Source organism: Sinohyriopsis cumingii, chromosome 9, assembly GCF_028554795.1.
Source record: "Sinohyriopsis cumingii isolate HCF-2022 chromosome 9, ASM2855479v2, whole genome shotgun sequence".
NCBI lineage: Eukaryota > Metazoa > Mollusca > Bivalvia > Unionida > Unionidae > Sinohyriopsis > Sinohyriopsis cumingii.
This window is the reverse complement of record NC_142969.1, coordinates 52,894,070-52,911,490: the sequence shown is the minus strand read 5'-3', so window position 1 is coordinate 52,911,490 and position 17,421 is coordinate 52,894,070. Positions and strand designations below refer to the sequence as shown.

The following is a 17,421-nucleotide window of genomic DNA, read 5'->3' as shown; positions in this document are numbered from 1 at the left end:
GGAGAAGAGGTTATTCTTGAAGGTGAATCTGATGATTGAGCCCAACAAAAGCTTGTTTATTATTCACAAGTGTACATTTTGTGATTGTGATTCTATTAATTAAATTATATTTTTTTAATGAAATTTAATACAGGAATAAAGTCTGTAGCATTTTTCCCAATCTCAGGGCTACGTATTTTTGTTCTGGACTTATATCATCATCTTCCTGGAGTTAAAATAAAATGTGACATGAAGACATGCATGTTCATGTGCATCACACATTTTATATACGTTCAACCCTCTTAGTAGGAGTATGAATATTTACAAAAATCATAGGGGCCATAAGTGGCCGAGTGGTCTAACTCACCATTATGGATCACTGCCATCTCACCTCTGTCTGTGTGAGTTCAAGTCCCAGGCTCGGCTAACATTGGTACATGAGAAAGCCTGCTAGTAGCTTCTCATGGGTCAGTGGTTCTTCCTGGGGTTCTTCCTCCACCAATTATACTGGCCCCCATCTATAGCCTATCTTGTGCTGAAAAATGGCGTTAAACCCTACAACAATGACAACAAGAAAAATCATAACCAAAGCTAAAATTATTGGTAACATTATATGTCTAAATGTCGCTGAAAGACAAAATCCTCATTGAGAAAGGCAATATTCTCATTGAGAAAGGCAATATTCTCATTGAGAAAGACAAAATCCTCATTGAGAAAGGCAATATTCTAGGTACTGATATTCCATATATAATTTTCCCACAGCATAAGGTAGATATAGTCAAGGATCCCATTTCATTGTTTAATATTAACATTATATATTAAGAACAGTGTGCTTGACTTTATTTAGCTGCCATTTAATAGACTATTGTGTTTAAGGCAATACAGTATTTTTAAACAGATCTCTCCATACTGGTGTCACATTTGCTAAGCCCAGGTATTAATTAATTCGGCTTCGATCCCATCTGTAGGTGTGATCCGGTTTCTGTATTCATAAAGGATGGCGGACGTAAGAGTGCTTTTTGATGAGACCAAAAATGAGGAGTTTCTTGGGTTAGATCTTGAAAATATTGAGCAGGTTGAGGAAAGATATGTTTGGCAGTTGGATATTTTGCGAGATTTAGATTTGGACGTAGAAGTTTCTGAGATTGAATCATCAGAAGATGAAGATGCTGACAGCAATGATGATAAGAGTTCTTGCGGATAAACGTTTTCACACCTACATGTTAAAGGTTTGTCCAGGGATCAGAGGAAACCCGCAGGGTGAATGGGGCATGTTCTCATCCATCCCCATGTAGACAGACAGCAAGAAGGACATTGTCCACTAAGCTTTATTGGATTGGTTCACAGCAATATCCAATCGGAATTGAGATAGAGGGTGTGATTACAATTGAGATCCGAATTATAATTTCATAACTCACAAGCAAAAGATTAGTAGTTCTCTGGGAAAGATTGCTGAGCAAATAGGATTACTCCAAGAAAGCCACTTGTATTTTGGCAGTAAAACTTAGAAACAAATTCTAAGGAAAGACGAAGCTTCAAAAAGATCAGTAAGTTATTTGCTCAATTTTTGCAGAATATTACAGCATTATAATTATAATTATTTGTAATTACTAGGATCATTTAGTATGTAGAATTACCTTAAGTTTGTAGTGTTTCATTTACATGTGTATTTGAGAAATGGGCTTGAGTATTAAGTAGATAATTATGTAGATTGTTAGCTTGTGGTCAGAATTTAATTGTGTAATTCACTATTAGGTTACTTCATAGTAGACTAGTGTACTTATTCATGTGATATATTTAATTTTACACATGCTTGAATTGTGAATTTGGAAAATGATTGAAATGTGTAAAATTAGATAATATGGATGTGTGGATATATCAGAGCATTAATATTTAAACATTTGTGTACTTTGTTTGAGTTGTAATGTAAAGAAATGTGTCAGATTTTTGTGATATTGTTTAGTATAATGGGATTAGGAATATGTACTGATGTGAAGCATTTTATTGATGTATGTATCATAAGTAATTGCTGGGTGTAGTGTGAGATTAGAGGGCTAAGGAAAAATATTGTACTGTCCTTGTGTTTTTACAGGATGCTTTTATGGGGTCAGAACTTCTGGTTCAGTTGAGTCCTGAGTCTCCAGGAGGTGGAGACAGAAATGAGACTAGCAGAGCAGTCAGAGTTGACCAAAGTCTAGTCAGTGGAGAGAGTCGAGGAGGAGGAGGAAAAGAAGTAGAGGATGAGAAGGAGGAGAAGGAGTATAGAGAAGTCAAATAAGAGAAGGAATTGGGACAAAATTGGGAGGAAGAGGAGATGGAATTGGGAGGAATAGAGAGAAGAATACACAGATGAGTAGAATACAAGGACAGGTGGATAGCAGTCTCACGCTACTAATCAGATGATGCAATAAGCTATCACAGGATCGAGTGAAGGAGTGTAATTGCGAAATTTGAATCATTTGACTACTGAATTGTTATTAAATTGTTATCCATTGAATTTCACTTTTTTTGTATATTTAATCATTTAACAGTCAGAATTGCTGACTGGGGGCTTGGAGCTGTACATCTATCTTTCACTAATTTAACTTCCAACCGAAATCAAGCCTGGGTGGGACTTCTATAATAATTCAAAAAAAATATTGAGAGCATCCTACTCCAACCATAACAACCCGCACAACTTGTAGCTCAATGTTTGACATACATTGATTAGCCTTAACTCAAATGTTTTCATTTTTATATGAAAGCTTCAAAATAATTTATTTATCTGACCTAATTATACTGTGCCTAATTTTTAACCAGGTGACTTGCCTTTTAATTATGACACTTGACTGCCAGACTCTGCCTTGACCTAATTGCTAATGAATGTAATAACAATCCAGATGCTCATAATTGATGTCTACAAGTCTTTCTGTACATTTTTACCTTTCTATAATTCATTTGCATGTGCATAAATAAATCAACATTAAAGACCATTTGATAATATTTCCTAATCTTACAGTTGGGATTATTCATTGAATATTGATGCAACAGATCGTGTTTGATAAACCAAAGTAGATTGTCCCCCAGTAAGAAGGTGACCTCAATTCTGAGGCCTTACAAGTCATGCTGGGAATGACTGGTATTAGATTCTCCTTTGCAAAAAATTCTGATTGAAATTGATATATCCACAATGCCTTGCAGAAAATATTCCACAATCACTCATAGAAATAGATGGTTTGTATAGAAATATGAGCATCTACCATTGTCTGATATGTATTATACATATAACAGAACTTGAAATTCATTTACTTGCTAAAAGCAACTGAGCTTTCATGTATAAATTTTCATGCATTTGCAATTGTCATTTTATATGTGGTGATTGCTCTGAAAACTAGAAGGGTAAACCTGTACATCTGTGCTGAAGCAGACTTTAAATTATGCAGCCACAGATCCGTATTATGCTGTTTGCAGTTGATCTCACATAACACATGATAAATATGCAATACATATTGTACATGCATCCACTTTTGTAATGAAATGTATGCATTAAGCCTACACTTGGAGTCGGTGTTCAATCGCCTTTTTGGTGCTATGTTTGACAAGATTTGTTTATATCCACATATAAGCTTATAAGCTTCTGAAACAGAACCAGTCAAGAAATCCAATAGTAAACTCACAGCATGGAGCAAATCTGGAAAGGCGTTATAAAACTCCCACCAACAAAATTGTCAGATTTGCACATATTAATATATCTATTACTTCAGATATCCTACATGGTGTTTCTGGGCTTGTACAGCTACATACTAATTAGCAAGCTAGGTCCAAAGCTGTCTACAGAGGAGATTGTACTGACTGTATGGGTCTTCACCATTTTCACTGAGGAGATTAGACAGGTGTGTATAATGTTTAGAACCTTTGTTACCATTTAGATTAACTAGTCCTGAATTTGAATTTATATTCCCTGAAATGGTGTCCATGATTCTTATTATTCAGACCGCCATTGTGATACTAGAGTTATTGCAAGAAATATAAATTACTTTCATATTGACAAGGTCCATCTGTTCACTAAATTCTTTGAATTTTTGAAGACCATGGATTTTGAGGACCATGGACTTGGTACATCATCTGACCCATGTGTACAAGTTTTCATTATGTCCATTGTTTTTCACAGGTATTAAATTTTGTTATTCTCCAAATATGACAATTTCATTGTATTAATATTCATGGAGTTCAGATGTAGTCCTATTGTTCTACAGTAAAAAAAAATAATGTGTACTCACTTATAAATTATCTATTTGTAAACTTGAAAGATTCAGATCTGCCATTTCATAATTTGCCAGAAGATCTGGGTTGATGCAGCTTGTTAGGAGTAATCAGTACAACAAAACAACATAGACTTTGATCTGCAAGTACATTAGGTGACAATGAATCAGGATCTGTATTCTTTGCAGTTGGGCTCATCTTATACCCGGCAAGTTACATATGGTGTTCATTTAGATCTTTAAATTGGTGGTTATTAGTAACAAATAAAAGCCACTTAATTACAGATGTTATGAATATGATACAAACTGAGGTAAAAATAAATGTGGTACTCAATATTTGAATTTATTTCATTCAATTATGTGATTTCGTTTCCAGTTACATACACTTGATACCTTGTTTACATTTTGTAATGTTTTCACATACAATATCTCACACTTAAAGATATATTGAATCTGACTATCAACGTGACACTTAAGAAACTATTTTTTCAGAACAAGAAATAAACAAAACAAAACCTGTGAATGATGTGAATGTAAAATGTCCTCCAATTATTTCACAAGAAATTTTTGTGTCTACCATATTAATGAAAGGAGCCTTCAGACTCCCAATGTCTGGCCATCTCGTCATGATACATGATGTGCGTCTCATATCTTATATCTGTTCAGTAACTTTTGAAGGTCTTCATGGACTGAAGGCAAATTTTGTGCAAGGCTTTACCTGAAAAGACCCCAACATATCTGAAATTTTATTTTTTTGCAAACATTTATGGAGTTATGATCAATTAGTTGACTACTCTCAACTTTTTCTTCATCAAACCACTGAAAAGATTTTTTTTTTTAAAACTCAAAGATGTCCGATTACATTATTATTATTCTCTTATGTTCATCACAAAAGTTATCAAATATTAGGTACATATCCAAACTTGAACATATAGCTATTATATTTGGAAGGATGTATTCATCTTGAGGATTAGTACTGATGTATATCCTCAGTTATAATTCAAGGTATATCATCAGTTATATTTCAAGGTATATCCTCAGTTATAATTCAAGGTATATCTTCAGTTATAACTTGAGGTATATCCTCACTTTTAACTCAATGTATATCCTCACTTATAATTCAAAGTATTTCCTCACCTTTAATTTGAGGTATATCCTCACTTATAATTCAAAGTATTTCCTCACCTTTAATTTGAGGTATATCCTCACTTGTAATTCAAGGTATATCCTCACTTTTAATTCAAGGTATATCCTTGCTTATAATTCAAAGTATATCCTCACTTATAATTTGAGGTATATCCTCACTTGTAATTCAAAGTATATCCTTGCTTATAATTCAAATTATTTCCTCACTTACAATTTGAGGTATATCCTCACTTGTAATTCAAGGTATATCCTCACTTTTAATGCAAGGTATATCCTTGCTTATAATTCAAAGTATATCCTCACTTACAATTTGAGGTATATCCTGACTTATATTTTGAGGTATATCCTCACTTTTAATTCAAAGTATATCATTGCTTATAATTCTAAGTATTTCCTCACTTATAATTTGAGGTATGTCCTTGCTTATATTATTCAAGGTGTATCCTCACTTATAATTCAGGTTCACTGCAAATAAGGCAGATCCTTATCTGCCATTGCAGTGCATTATTGTATGATTGATGTTTGAATAGTTATTAATAGATACTCTGATGGTCCCCAGATTCATTGGTTTAAAAGATACTTTTATGTTAAACAAGTTTGAAACAATGATTTAATGTTATCATTTGTGTTAAGTCCTATTATATATATAAATCAGTACACGGGGGGGGGGGGGGGCGGGGGGCACTTTCCTGGTAATGGTGATACATGCATGGCATTGTCAGAGGTTTCTGTTTTCATTTGAACATGGACTCATCATTCAGGTCCCCACTTTGCTTGTTGGTAATAATAATGATTTAATAAAGGTTTTGATCCTGCTCTGAAAATGTAAGACTGTAAATGCTTTTTCTGATGCAGTTACTGTAGTTGTGTATTTGTGTATGTGATTAGAGGTGTCAAGAGAAGATTTAAGTCCAATGAGGGTTTAAATTTTTTAGGATATTTTCAGCACCAAAATAGGTATCGACTTCTCGATGAATTTACTCCCGACTTATTGTATAGAACCCTTTTCACGATCTTTATTTTCATTTTATATGATTCTAATTACCTCCCTTACCCAACAGGCATCTACAATGGCATCGAAGACCATGAAGACAAAACTACAAAGTTACATATCGGATGGCTGGAATATAGTAGATGTCATCACGATATCGCTGTTTGTAATAGGAATGACATTGAGGAGTATTGAAAATCCACATACATTAGAAGCTGTCCGAGTTGTCCTTGGAGTTAATCTGGTTGCATTCTTCCTGAGACTGTTACACATTTTTTCTGTGCACAGAGAACTTGGACCAAAGTTACTAATGATCATTCGTATGGTACGAGAGTCAAATATTTAAAAACATAGAAGTATTTGATCACATATTTAATGTTTACATTTGCTTTCTGTAATAATGAGATATCAACATAATTAATCACCAAATACATGTAACTCATAATATTTAATTTGAGCAAAAAATGTGTCATTCATTCTTTGATTAGTTATTTTCCAGAGAAAATAACATCATTAAACAAATTTGGCCATTATATTATTATTATATGCCTAAATGGCTCTTCCAATTTTGTTTTGGTGCTGTCTAAATATTAATGAGCAAAGTGTTGCAGTTATGGTTGTTAAAGGTATGCAAATTTATTGGGACACTCCCATCTTCATCCAGATCTTTATTATAGGATCAATTCCAGGTTTGAAATTTGTTGAATTTTGACTTCTATTAGACTTTTTTGTTTTGGTCCCAAATTTGCTGATAAGGAGATATTGGGGATCAATCACGGACTGGCTCAAAATTGATTTTCTTTTTTTGTGGGGTACTGACCCCTAGTTTACCAGGTGGAAGACTTTTGGAATTGATTCCAAGCTTATTTGGTAAAACATTTTTTGGATTGATTCTAATTTTTCTTAGTAAGATAACTTTCAAACCCAAGCTTATTTGGTAAGATTTTTTGGGATCATCCACAGATCTTGTTAGGAGATTTCTGGAATGGAAAGTTGGCCAGGAAAATTATATTTAGGATCTTACCCAAGTTTACCTGAAAGTAGTATTTGGAAACTTCAGGACATTGTTAAACTTGTGCTTAATATAAACTTTATTTTTGTTTTGAAATGAAAATATAGTATATTTCTTAAAATGTTTTTTTTTCCTCAACAACTTTTCTTTTGTGACACTTTGCATATACACTGAAAATGGATTGAAGAAAATTGCTCATAACTGGAGTTGAACTACTTAAGACTCTTGCCCACATTCTGCTGGGTGGAATATATTTTTGCTCACCTCTTGTTGGTGCTGTTTTTATTCTTCATATTATCTGTTGAAAATTAATGTTTTAAGAATCTAACAAACAAATTACTGTGGATTTTAAGAAAAAATAATGTTTTTTTTGCCATCAAATTTAATTAAATATCTTAAATAAATTTTTCTTGAAAATAATTCATTCAAGTACAAATCACATTTTATTCCTCCATTGAAATATTGTGGGTTATATTAAGTTCCTTAATCAGTGCTATATACAACTACAGGTACAGGGTCCAAGGCCATAATTTCCTTTTTTGTGAAAGCTTTAATGGCTTGTAATCGTGATCAATTAAGGTACATTGTATTCATAATATTTTGTTGGGTACCACTTTTTAGCTCTACCGATCACAGATCAGAAGGGCATTTGGGATGTCTGTTACCTGTTGGCAGTCTATCTGTTAGCATAAGTTGTTATCATTACTCCTTATAAACTACTAGGAAGATTGCCATGACACTTTCACACACAGCCATCCCATTGTCTACTTGGTTCATTTGGGAAATCTGATCTTTGTCCATCCCATCAGTTTGTCTATCAGAGCATGGAGGTTTTTCACCCATCTAGCCTGGTAAGTCTTCATCGCCTTCATTTGGTCAGAATCTAACATGAAATGGATCACAACCAGGGAATTTTGGCAAATCCTCAGATTTTTTTATTCAGCAGCAGATCTGATCCCATTGTCTCCTCTACATGCATCCATTTCAGTTGACCTTGCTATCTCAAGAGTTCCCCTCTTCTATGCTGCTCAATTACAGGATCAGTGTAACTAATGAGATAGTATTATTTCTGGACCAATGACGCAATCAAGGTTGGTTCATGACAGGAATAGCTCTCAAACAGCAACAACCAGATGTGACTGTGTACAGAGGCAAGCACCTGTGGTTGGGGAGCCCATCTGTTACTGGACTTCAACACTGTCAATGATCACAGTATTACAGAGGACAGAGTTCTCCACATCAATCTCTTGGAAATGAAAGCTATCATCTGAGCCTTTCATTTTAGGAACGAATGTCTCCAGAACATGGTTATGCTCATAATGTCTTGGTGGTAGTGATGTACCTCCTTAAACTGGGCCGTAATAAATCACCCCAACTATGCATTTAGGTCTAGGCATTCTGCCATTGGTGCACAAGATGCAGCATCGACATACAGACATATTCCTTTCAAACTCAATCTCTTGGCCAGTTCTCTTTCAAAAGAGGACAGATTCTCCATCCAGAATGATCCCTCCATCCATCATTAGATTTGCCAGCTATAGGGTGTCTAATGATAGAACTTTTGCAATCATGTGGAATTACAAATTATCCACCATCATATCCCCAGTACTGTATCCTGAGACTTGGTCCATTGATGTTCTTTTGGTTGGGAGGGTCTGTGGGCCTTTGCCTACCAACCAATGATCTTAGTTCTAAAGATTATACAGATTTTGAGGGGCTAAAATGATTCTGATTGCTTGTCTCTGCTGGGAAAAATCCTCAATTAATGACCTTCTTGATCTAGTGATAGATCTACCGAGGAAGATCCTGGCTAGGCTGTATCTCCTCAAACAGCTTTACACCCATGTGTTCCATCCCTGTATAGATCATCTTCTCCTTGAATGCTTAGCTCTTGTCTGCGAGTCTTGCAGCAGAAACAGTTCAACCCTTCAGTCATGCAAAGAATTGCCCTAGATAGAAGGCCCTCATTTTAAAGGTTTATGAAGGGAAGTGGCTTGTTTTCAGGTACTGGTGTCAAGTCAGAAACATGGTTACTTTGAGTGTCTTTGTCCAACAAGAAGCTCATTTTTGTTTTGCATTGTTCAGGGAGAAAAGGTTGGCTCTGATTCTTATTAAGGACTATCGTTCTAAGATACAGACATGTTCAGTCCTTTGGCACAAATGATTATAGCAAAGTCATAAAAAGTCATAGCAAAGACCTATCTGACTTATCCAAGTTTAAATTGCATCAGTCTAAATCACTCAGATTGTTTCCTAAGTGTAAAGGTTCTGACTTGACTGAATTCCAACAAATTAGAGCCTTTTACCAGGACCTTACTGAAGCTCCTTTTATACAAAACCTTTTACCTGATAGTGTTTACTTCAGCACATAGTATCAGTGAATTACATGCTCTCTTTGTTGACCCAACCTACCTTCAGTTTGGATCAGATGGCTTGGCAGCTTTAATGGCTCAATCCAATTTTGTTGCCAGGAATTGGGCAATCAAAACGTCATTGTGTGACTTCTCTCCTGTATTTACACAACCCAAGAGGTATGTGTGCTCAGTCTTTATCAGAAGCACACTGAGCCAGTTTGTGGAGCTCAAAGATCCCTCTTTCTACCAGTTAAACATGGACATAAGCCATCAAGTCCACTCACTGGGCTTGAAGTGGGTAATACACATGGCATACTCTGACATATCACTCAAACAGAGTCACCTCATTAACATCTCTGCTCGTGAGACAAGAGTAATCTCTTCAAGCATTGCCTTTGACCATCATATCTCTATCAGAGATATTGTCGTGGCCATAAGTTGTGATGCAGTCAATCTTTTCATTTTTATTTTCAAGACTTGGCTCCACAGTGACAAAACTCTGGATCTGGTAGTCAAACAAGCAGATACCAGACCCAATTAACATCAGCACAATCTCTGGATGTACACCCTGCACAGATTTCACATAGAAATCTTATTTTGTGAGATCTCATTATTTCTTGCAAGTTAGGAGAGTGGGTTAACCTTTATATGGGGAATCCAATCTTCTTCCTGATGATGTTAACCAAGCAATAAGTAGGATTTTCAACAGTCCCTCTATCTATTACCTCTTCTCCTAACAGTAATGTGATCAGGGAATGTATTTGAAGAAGAAAGCAAGTTTTTCAGCAAATTATGTTTCTTCTTGAATACTTCCATGATCATATTAACGAAACACACTCCTATCCTCCCCACAATGTGAGCATTCCATTACACAATGTTCAACTCAGCCTAAAACTAGCATCACAAGATAGCAAAGAGAAATGTTTATCTTTGAGAGGGCTGGATTTGGAAGGTAGAAGTTCTTATATTCCTAATGTTAATTTGATAGGGTAAGTATTCCAGAAGAAACATAAGTTACTGAAAAATTTGCTTTTTACCAATTTCTGTTACAATTTTATCTTTTTACAGCCCATTTTTTATTTAGAACATGACCTATTCATCACTAATTCAATTACTTCTCAAAAGCTTGTTAAGTACTACATAGATTGAAACAAACATAGATTGAAATGAACATAGATTGAAACAAAGTTAACGTAGATTGAAATGAACATAGATTAAAATGATCATAGATTGAAACAAAATCTAATATTCATTTTCTATTGAGAAGATTAATGTAAATTGTGATATAGTGTTGAATTTAAAACAAAAAAAGATTTAATCAACTCTGTTTTATAATATACATTAACTATTTTTTGACAGGTTCATAATATGACCTACTTTGTTGTCATATTGTTGGTGTTTATTGTGGCTTATGCCATTGCTTCCCATGCCATACTGTACCCAAATACAGAGCTCAGCCTTGACACTGTGATAGATATATTCCGGCGACCATACTGGACTCTTCATGGAGAGCTCATGTTGGATGAAATCGAAGGTATATCTCTATGTTTCTGAGATATTTATCTATCTATCTATGAGGTCATTAAGATTGAATTATACTTAAAAACATTTTAGTTGAACATAATGTTCTTGCATCAGACCATGCTTCTAAACTTTTTAAATGCATGTTTTCTAAGTAGAAAATGGCAGTTTAAAATGCACACAATATTTTGAATACCTTGTTAAAACTTGGTTTCAAGGAAAATTAGCAAATGCCTTATGGAAAATGTTTTTAGGATCATGCATGTCTTTATGTCAGTCTATATACAGAACTTCCATGAATTCTTTGCCTGTTTGTATCTCGTCACTGAAACCATTCTATGTCTCAACATTATTACAAGTGTTAACTTTTTTTGCGAATGAAATATTATTCATGTCAGTAACAGTCATCATGCAGTGTGTGTGTTACATGTCAGTAACAGTCATCATGCAGTGTGTGTGTTACATGTCAGTAACAGTCATCATGCAGTGTGTGTGTTACATGTCAGTAACAGTCATCATGCAGTGTGTGTGTTACATGTCAGTAACAGTCATCATGCAGTGTGTGTGTTACATGTCAGCAACAGTCATCATGCAGTGTGTGTGTTACATGTCAGTAACAGTCATCATGCAGTGTGTGTTTTACAGATATGTCAAATTTGCTGGAATTTAGTCACATTAGAAAATGAACGAAAGCAATTGCCTTCATCTTTTTTTGAAAGGTGTTCAGGAATGTACAAATGCTGCAGAATTGTATGGAAATGGAACCCTCCCTCGCTGTCCAACAGTGTCTGGAAAATACTTTGTGCTCGTGATGAAGGGAGTGTATGTGTTAATGTGTAATATCTTGCTGCTGAACCTGCTGATTGCTATATTCAGGTATTTTTTTAAGTCGATGTATACAGAATACACAAAGCAAGGATAACTTACTTGAAAAGTTTCAAAGAATTACGCTGATTGTTATTATTATTTGATTTAATGGTTCATAATGTAAGCATTGGCTAATTGTATGATGCTGGTGCTGTCCATGGAATATTGAAAACTATTGTACACAGACAAACATCAGATTTGAGAAAAAGGGAGAATCTAAAGAGGGGTGGATGTGGAGAACTAAAATGCCAAACATATGAAATAGCAATTAGATAGTAGCTGGAGGGATTTCCATTAGACTGCTTATCATGCACACATAATTTGAAGTTGGGAAAACAAAGTTTAAAGATTGTGCCCTAAATGTCTCTGTAATATGATTTGATTCTGACCTAAATCCTGTTCTGCCTATAAATTTTTAAGCCCCCCCCCCCCAATATCTAAATGCAAGAGACATTTATAGTCTTTGGGAAGTACCTCTTGTTATGAAATCCAACATGTTACATATTAGTCCACAAATACTAAGCAAGTCAATATGGCACTTTTTATTAGACCACAAATACTAAGCAAGTCCATATGGCACTTTGTTTTAGTCCACAAATACTAAGCAAGTCCATATGGCACTTTGTTTTAGTCCATAAATACTAAGCAAGTTCATATGGGCAGTCAGGATGGATGGGTCGTAAGGCAGTGGTGTTCTGGATAAGGTGCATCAGCACATGCAGTGTCATAATAGGGTCAGTGGCATTCATGGCTGGATGATGATGATTATGCATTAAACATTGTCGGGTCCGAGTCTGTGCTTTTATGTATTTGGGTGCTGCTTTACTGACATATTACATGTCCATGATAAATCCATGTAAGTGATATTTTGGATAAGGTTCTGATATGATGGCACATGTGGTGTTAGATTAGGGCCAGTTGTTTTCAGGATTGCATGCTCATCTGCTGGAATGTTATGTGATGTTACATCTGGGTAAACACTGTGGCCTGATGGCTCACCATGCGCTGTCAGAACTATGTTTATCTGCTGGCATATTATGTAACAGGCCTGGTTTCATGATTTTCAGGATGTGGTGCTGATCTGTTGGCACATGTGGTGTTCAGGATAAGGTGCTGATCTGCTCACACGTGTTCAGGATAAAGTTCTGATCTGCTGGCACATATGGTGTTCAGGATAAGGTGCTAATCTGCTGGCATATGTGGTGTTCAAGATAAGGTGTTGATCTGTTGGCATATGTGGTGTTCAAGATAAGGTGCTGATCTGCTCACACATGTGTTCAGGATAAAGTTCTGATCTGCTGGCACATATGGTGTTCAGGATAAGGTGCTAATCTGCTGGCATATGTGGTGTTCAAGATAAGGTGCTGATCTGTTGGCATATGTGGTGTTCAAGATAAGGTGCTGATCTGTTCACACATGTGTTCAGGATAAAGTTCTGATCTGCTGGCATATGTGGTGTTCAAGATAAGGTGCTGATCTGTTGGCATATGTGGTGTTCAGGATAAGGTACTGATCTTCTGGCACATGTGGTGTTTAGGTTAAAGTGCTGATCTGTTGGCACATGTGATGTCAGATTAGAGTACTTAAGATTGTGGCCTGCTGGCAAATCATGCAGTGTCAGACCTAGGTTTGTTACCTGCAGGCATATTCTATAACATTAGGTCTGGGTTCATGATTTTCAGGATTTGGTGCTGATCTGGCACATTATTTGATATGTGATCTTTGATCTGCTGGCATAATATGTGACATTAATTATGGGTATGTGGTGTTCCAAATTGGATGATGATATCCTGGTTCATTCTGTATTTTTCAGTCCTGGGTCTGTGATAAATTCACATTACCTTCCAATTTTATTTATATAAAACAATGTCAGATGCTGGGTTAAGCACACAGAGGTGCCTTTTTGACATTTATAAATATCTGTATTGAATACTTTTTATGTTACCATGGGAACAAAATGCAAGTGAGAGTGCTGGACCTTAGGTTACTTGCATAAGTAGTGTAAAGTAACAGCAATTAGAAAAACTCTGAGTGCTGAGCCAGAAACTCTGGTGACTGGGGGAATATGACATAATTAAATAAATAATTAATTAAGAGTGCTAAATCATAGGGCACTTTGAGTAAGAATCTTTACATGCATGGGACTTTGGGGAATATATCAGCACCACATCATACTTGGATAATGTGCACATATTATCAATATTTTACAGTTTTTAAATGATCATCAACTTTTCTTGTCCATTTCCAGCTACACAATCCAGATGGTACAGGACAACAGTGACATGCATTGGTACTTTCAGCGATACAGCCTGATTCATGAATATTACAGTCGACCATTTTTGCCTCCTCCCCTTATCCTTATTGTACATGTCTTCCAGCTTATCAGAGTCATTGTGAGAAAATGTATGTGCTGCTGTAAAAAATATTCTCCTCCTCCAAGAAGAAATTCCTTCTGTAAGCTTTTTTTAAAAGTCCCAGACTCCTGGTATTTTGTTGAAATACCAAATTTGTATGCTTATATCAATGTTGAGATAAATATTAATGTATTTGTTCACAGAAGCCCCAGGTCACAACCAGAACAAATCCTTTCTTTATTTTAATGGTTGTGTTGAAAAGCTGCAAGTTCCAATCATTCTTTGTTCAACAGTTATCAGATGTTGCTGGCTGGCTTTGATGTTGCCATCACATTAAGAAACAGAACTTTGTTCCTCCAAAGTTGGCCTTTTGCAACTGAAATAATGGATGCACCCTTCTTCAAAGCAAGCCGACTACAATCTGCAATAAATATAAAAAAATCACCATTTATCAAGGAAAGTCATCACCAAACTGGAATATAAGAAATCTATTATGCTATGGATAATAATCTTAATTATGGATTACTCTTTATGCATATTCTGGAATTTGTATGTTTTACAAGTTCTACTTGTGTTTAATTAAGACTTTTTAAAAACTGTGTTTAATTAAGACTTTTACAAAAATGTCTTGAAATGTTTTGTGGTCATTTCTGATTAATATTTGTAGTGTTATTTTGATAGCATTCATAGCTTCTTGACAGGTTTTCATTTCGCAATGTTTATTCCCAACCCCATGGTAGCCTCAGTCAGTAAGATGATTAGGTCTGATGCCTGTCAGACCAAAATCTATGGAAATTTCATTAGTGTGTAAGCAACACCTGTACAGCCATGTGATACTGGACACAATGAATATCATAGTGAATTGTTTAATCACATGTATTAGTTCACAATGGGAAAAGATCAAATAAATAATAGCATGTCTTCTTACATGTTTCTAACAGGATGCAATCGATACATGAATTTTCCAACAGTTTGATTTTTGCTTAAATTTTTTGATTTTTTCAAATTACTGTATTTAATGCATTTTGAATATTTTTACACAAAGTTGTAACAAAAATGTATGTCATTATACAAGTGTATTTCACACTGGCTTTGTCTTAATTTAAAGTCCCAAGGCTGCTGCTTATCATAAATTTCACCATTCTTCCAACCAAAGTAAAGTCTGGAGTGGAGGAAATGTTGTGCTAAAAAAACTACCTGACATAAACTATTCTTTGAAATGATCAAGATGTTAGATTTAAATGATGTTCATATATTCAGTTTAGAATTAAGATGTTCCACCCCTTCATTTGGTCAACATAATTGCTCATAATTCTGTTATTTTTGTGGAGTGTTTCAAAGGTAGTGTTGTGATACATTTGATAAATTCTGTTGGTGACTAATTTAATAACAACATTTGTACATGTTACACTAATTGATTCTAAAGGGAGTGAAGAGTAACAAGCCCACTTTTTTAAGCAGGTTTGAGAAGAAAAAGTGTGCATTAGATACAAATAAGACTTGGGTGAATATTGGTGATCATCTGGGGCACTGGAATGCTTTGAAGGGCAAACTTGGGTGTTGGCTTCTTATGTTTACCACTGTGATGTCATCATATCTTGTGTTCCAGCTTTCAGCTGAAACTGGTTGATCCATGGATGTCACCAATCAACATCAGATTAATTTGTACACGTGAAAAATGGCAGAGTATCTCAGTTCAAGGTCGAAATTACAACACTCATAATGTGATGAACGTCAATATTATCTGGTTTTAATGGAACCCAACAATTTTCAGGACCAATAGTCAAGTCTCATTATATATAATCTTTTCCCAAGTTCCTAGGTCCATGATATACCACGGTAAACAGTGATGTATTTCATGACATTGATGTTACATTTGATACATATAAATGTACCAATATTTAAAGTTTTTTGGCTTAATGTCAATCTGACAGTGTATTCCACTGTAAACAATGATTGTATTTACATATTACACTAATATTATAACTATTTCATGATTGCAAGGAATACTTTAATTAACATTTTTTGTTGAGTACCATTCTTCAAATATTTCTTTGTTTCTTCAAACCATGAATGTGAAGACCCAAGAACTAAATATTTCTCTTTGAGACAATATGACCTCTCCCAAATCAATGAAAATTAAAATATCTTTTAAATTATTCCTCTTTGATAAACAATGGCAAGAGATTATAACAAATATTAGGCTATGCATATTAATTAATACATATATGTATTCACACACAAATATATATATATATAAAAGAAATCTTACAACCCCACACAAATCTATTAATGTATATATAAGCACAGCAGTGCCTAATTTTATTACTGGCCATGAAGCATGCTGCCATACAGCGAGATCGGTCCTTATAATGAAATACATTACACAGATAATTTAACTATTACAAAAAATAAAAAGGAATCCATGCCTTGTAACCTGATAACAGGAAAAGTGACATTATGACTGGCCCAGTAGTGAGGGAGAATATTACCATTGCAATGAAACTGATTACCCCATGAAAATGAATGAATTAATCTTATCATAGTCTCCCTGTATGTATGTGTGTGTCTCTGTGTATATGGTCATTAGAAAATGATATATAAATTGCTAACACAGGATAAGCATTGCTATTATATCTGTTAGAAATAAATAAACTATGCCCTAATGTTAATAATTTTCCTCCGATTAATTTACAGTCAGTCATTTTACCAATGCAAATGAACTACGTGAGTGGGAAGGTCTTATTGCTGATGCGGTCCGTCATAAGAAGGAGCTAACAGATCAAGAAAACATTGACAACAGAGTAAAAACAACAGCTTCACGGTAAGTTTGGATCTCATTTTCAAATCTCAGTCCTGAGTCATCAGATGATATAGACCTGTTAGACAGTTCTGACATTCATTAATGTCATGAGATCACATCAACAAAATTTGACAGCATTGATGTACATGTTAC

At 35.0% G+C, this 17,421-nt stretch overlaps 1 protein-coding gene and 1 long non-coding RNA gene across 9 annotated transcripts in view; both read left to right on the top strand.

Moving 5' to 3' along the window:
- Positions 1-17,421, top strand: part of LOC149791819 (transient receptor potential cation channel subfamily M member-like 2) — a 104,178-nt gene that overhangs the window by 64,696 nt on the left and 22,061 nt on the right. For 6 of the 7 annotated variants that reach the window (XM_089970330.1, XM_089970327.1, XM_089970326.1 and 3 more), the window contains exons 21-26: positions 3,723-3,851; positions 6,428-6,682; positions 11,083-11,257; positions 11,964-12,120; positions 14,360-14,565; positions 17,163-17,289. In XM_089970330.1, the coding sequence (XP_089826456.1) occupies positions 3,723-3,851; positions 6,428-6,682; positions 11,083-11,257; positions 11,964-12,120; positions 14,360-14,565; positions 17,163-17,289 (1,049 nt within the window). The remainder of the gene's footprint in view (positions 1-3,722; positions 3,852-6,427; positions 6,683-11,082; positions 11,258-11,963; positions 12,121-14,359; positions 14,566-17,162; positions 17,290-17,421) is intronic. The other variant, XM_089970331.1, reaches the window with a different exon arrangement.
- Positions 36-3,205, top strand: LOC149791820 (uncharacterized). Of its 2 annotated transcripts, none has more exons than XR_016423423.1 (2): positions 36-1,526; positions 2,072-3,205. It is a non-coding gene; the product is annotated as an uncharacterized LOC149791820 (long non-coding RNA). Both variants share the same exon structure in this region.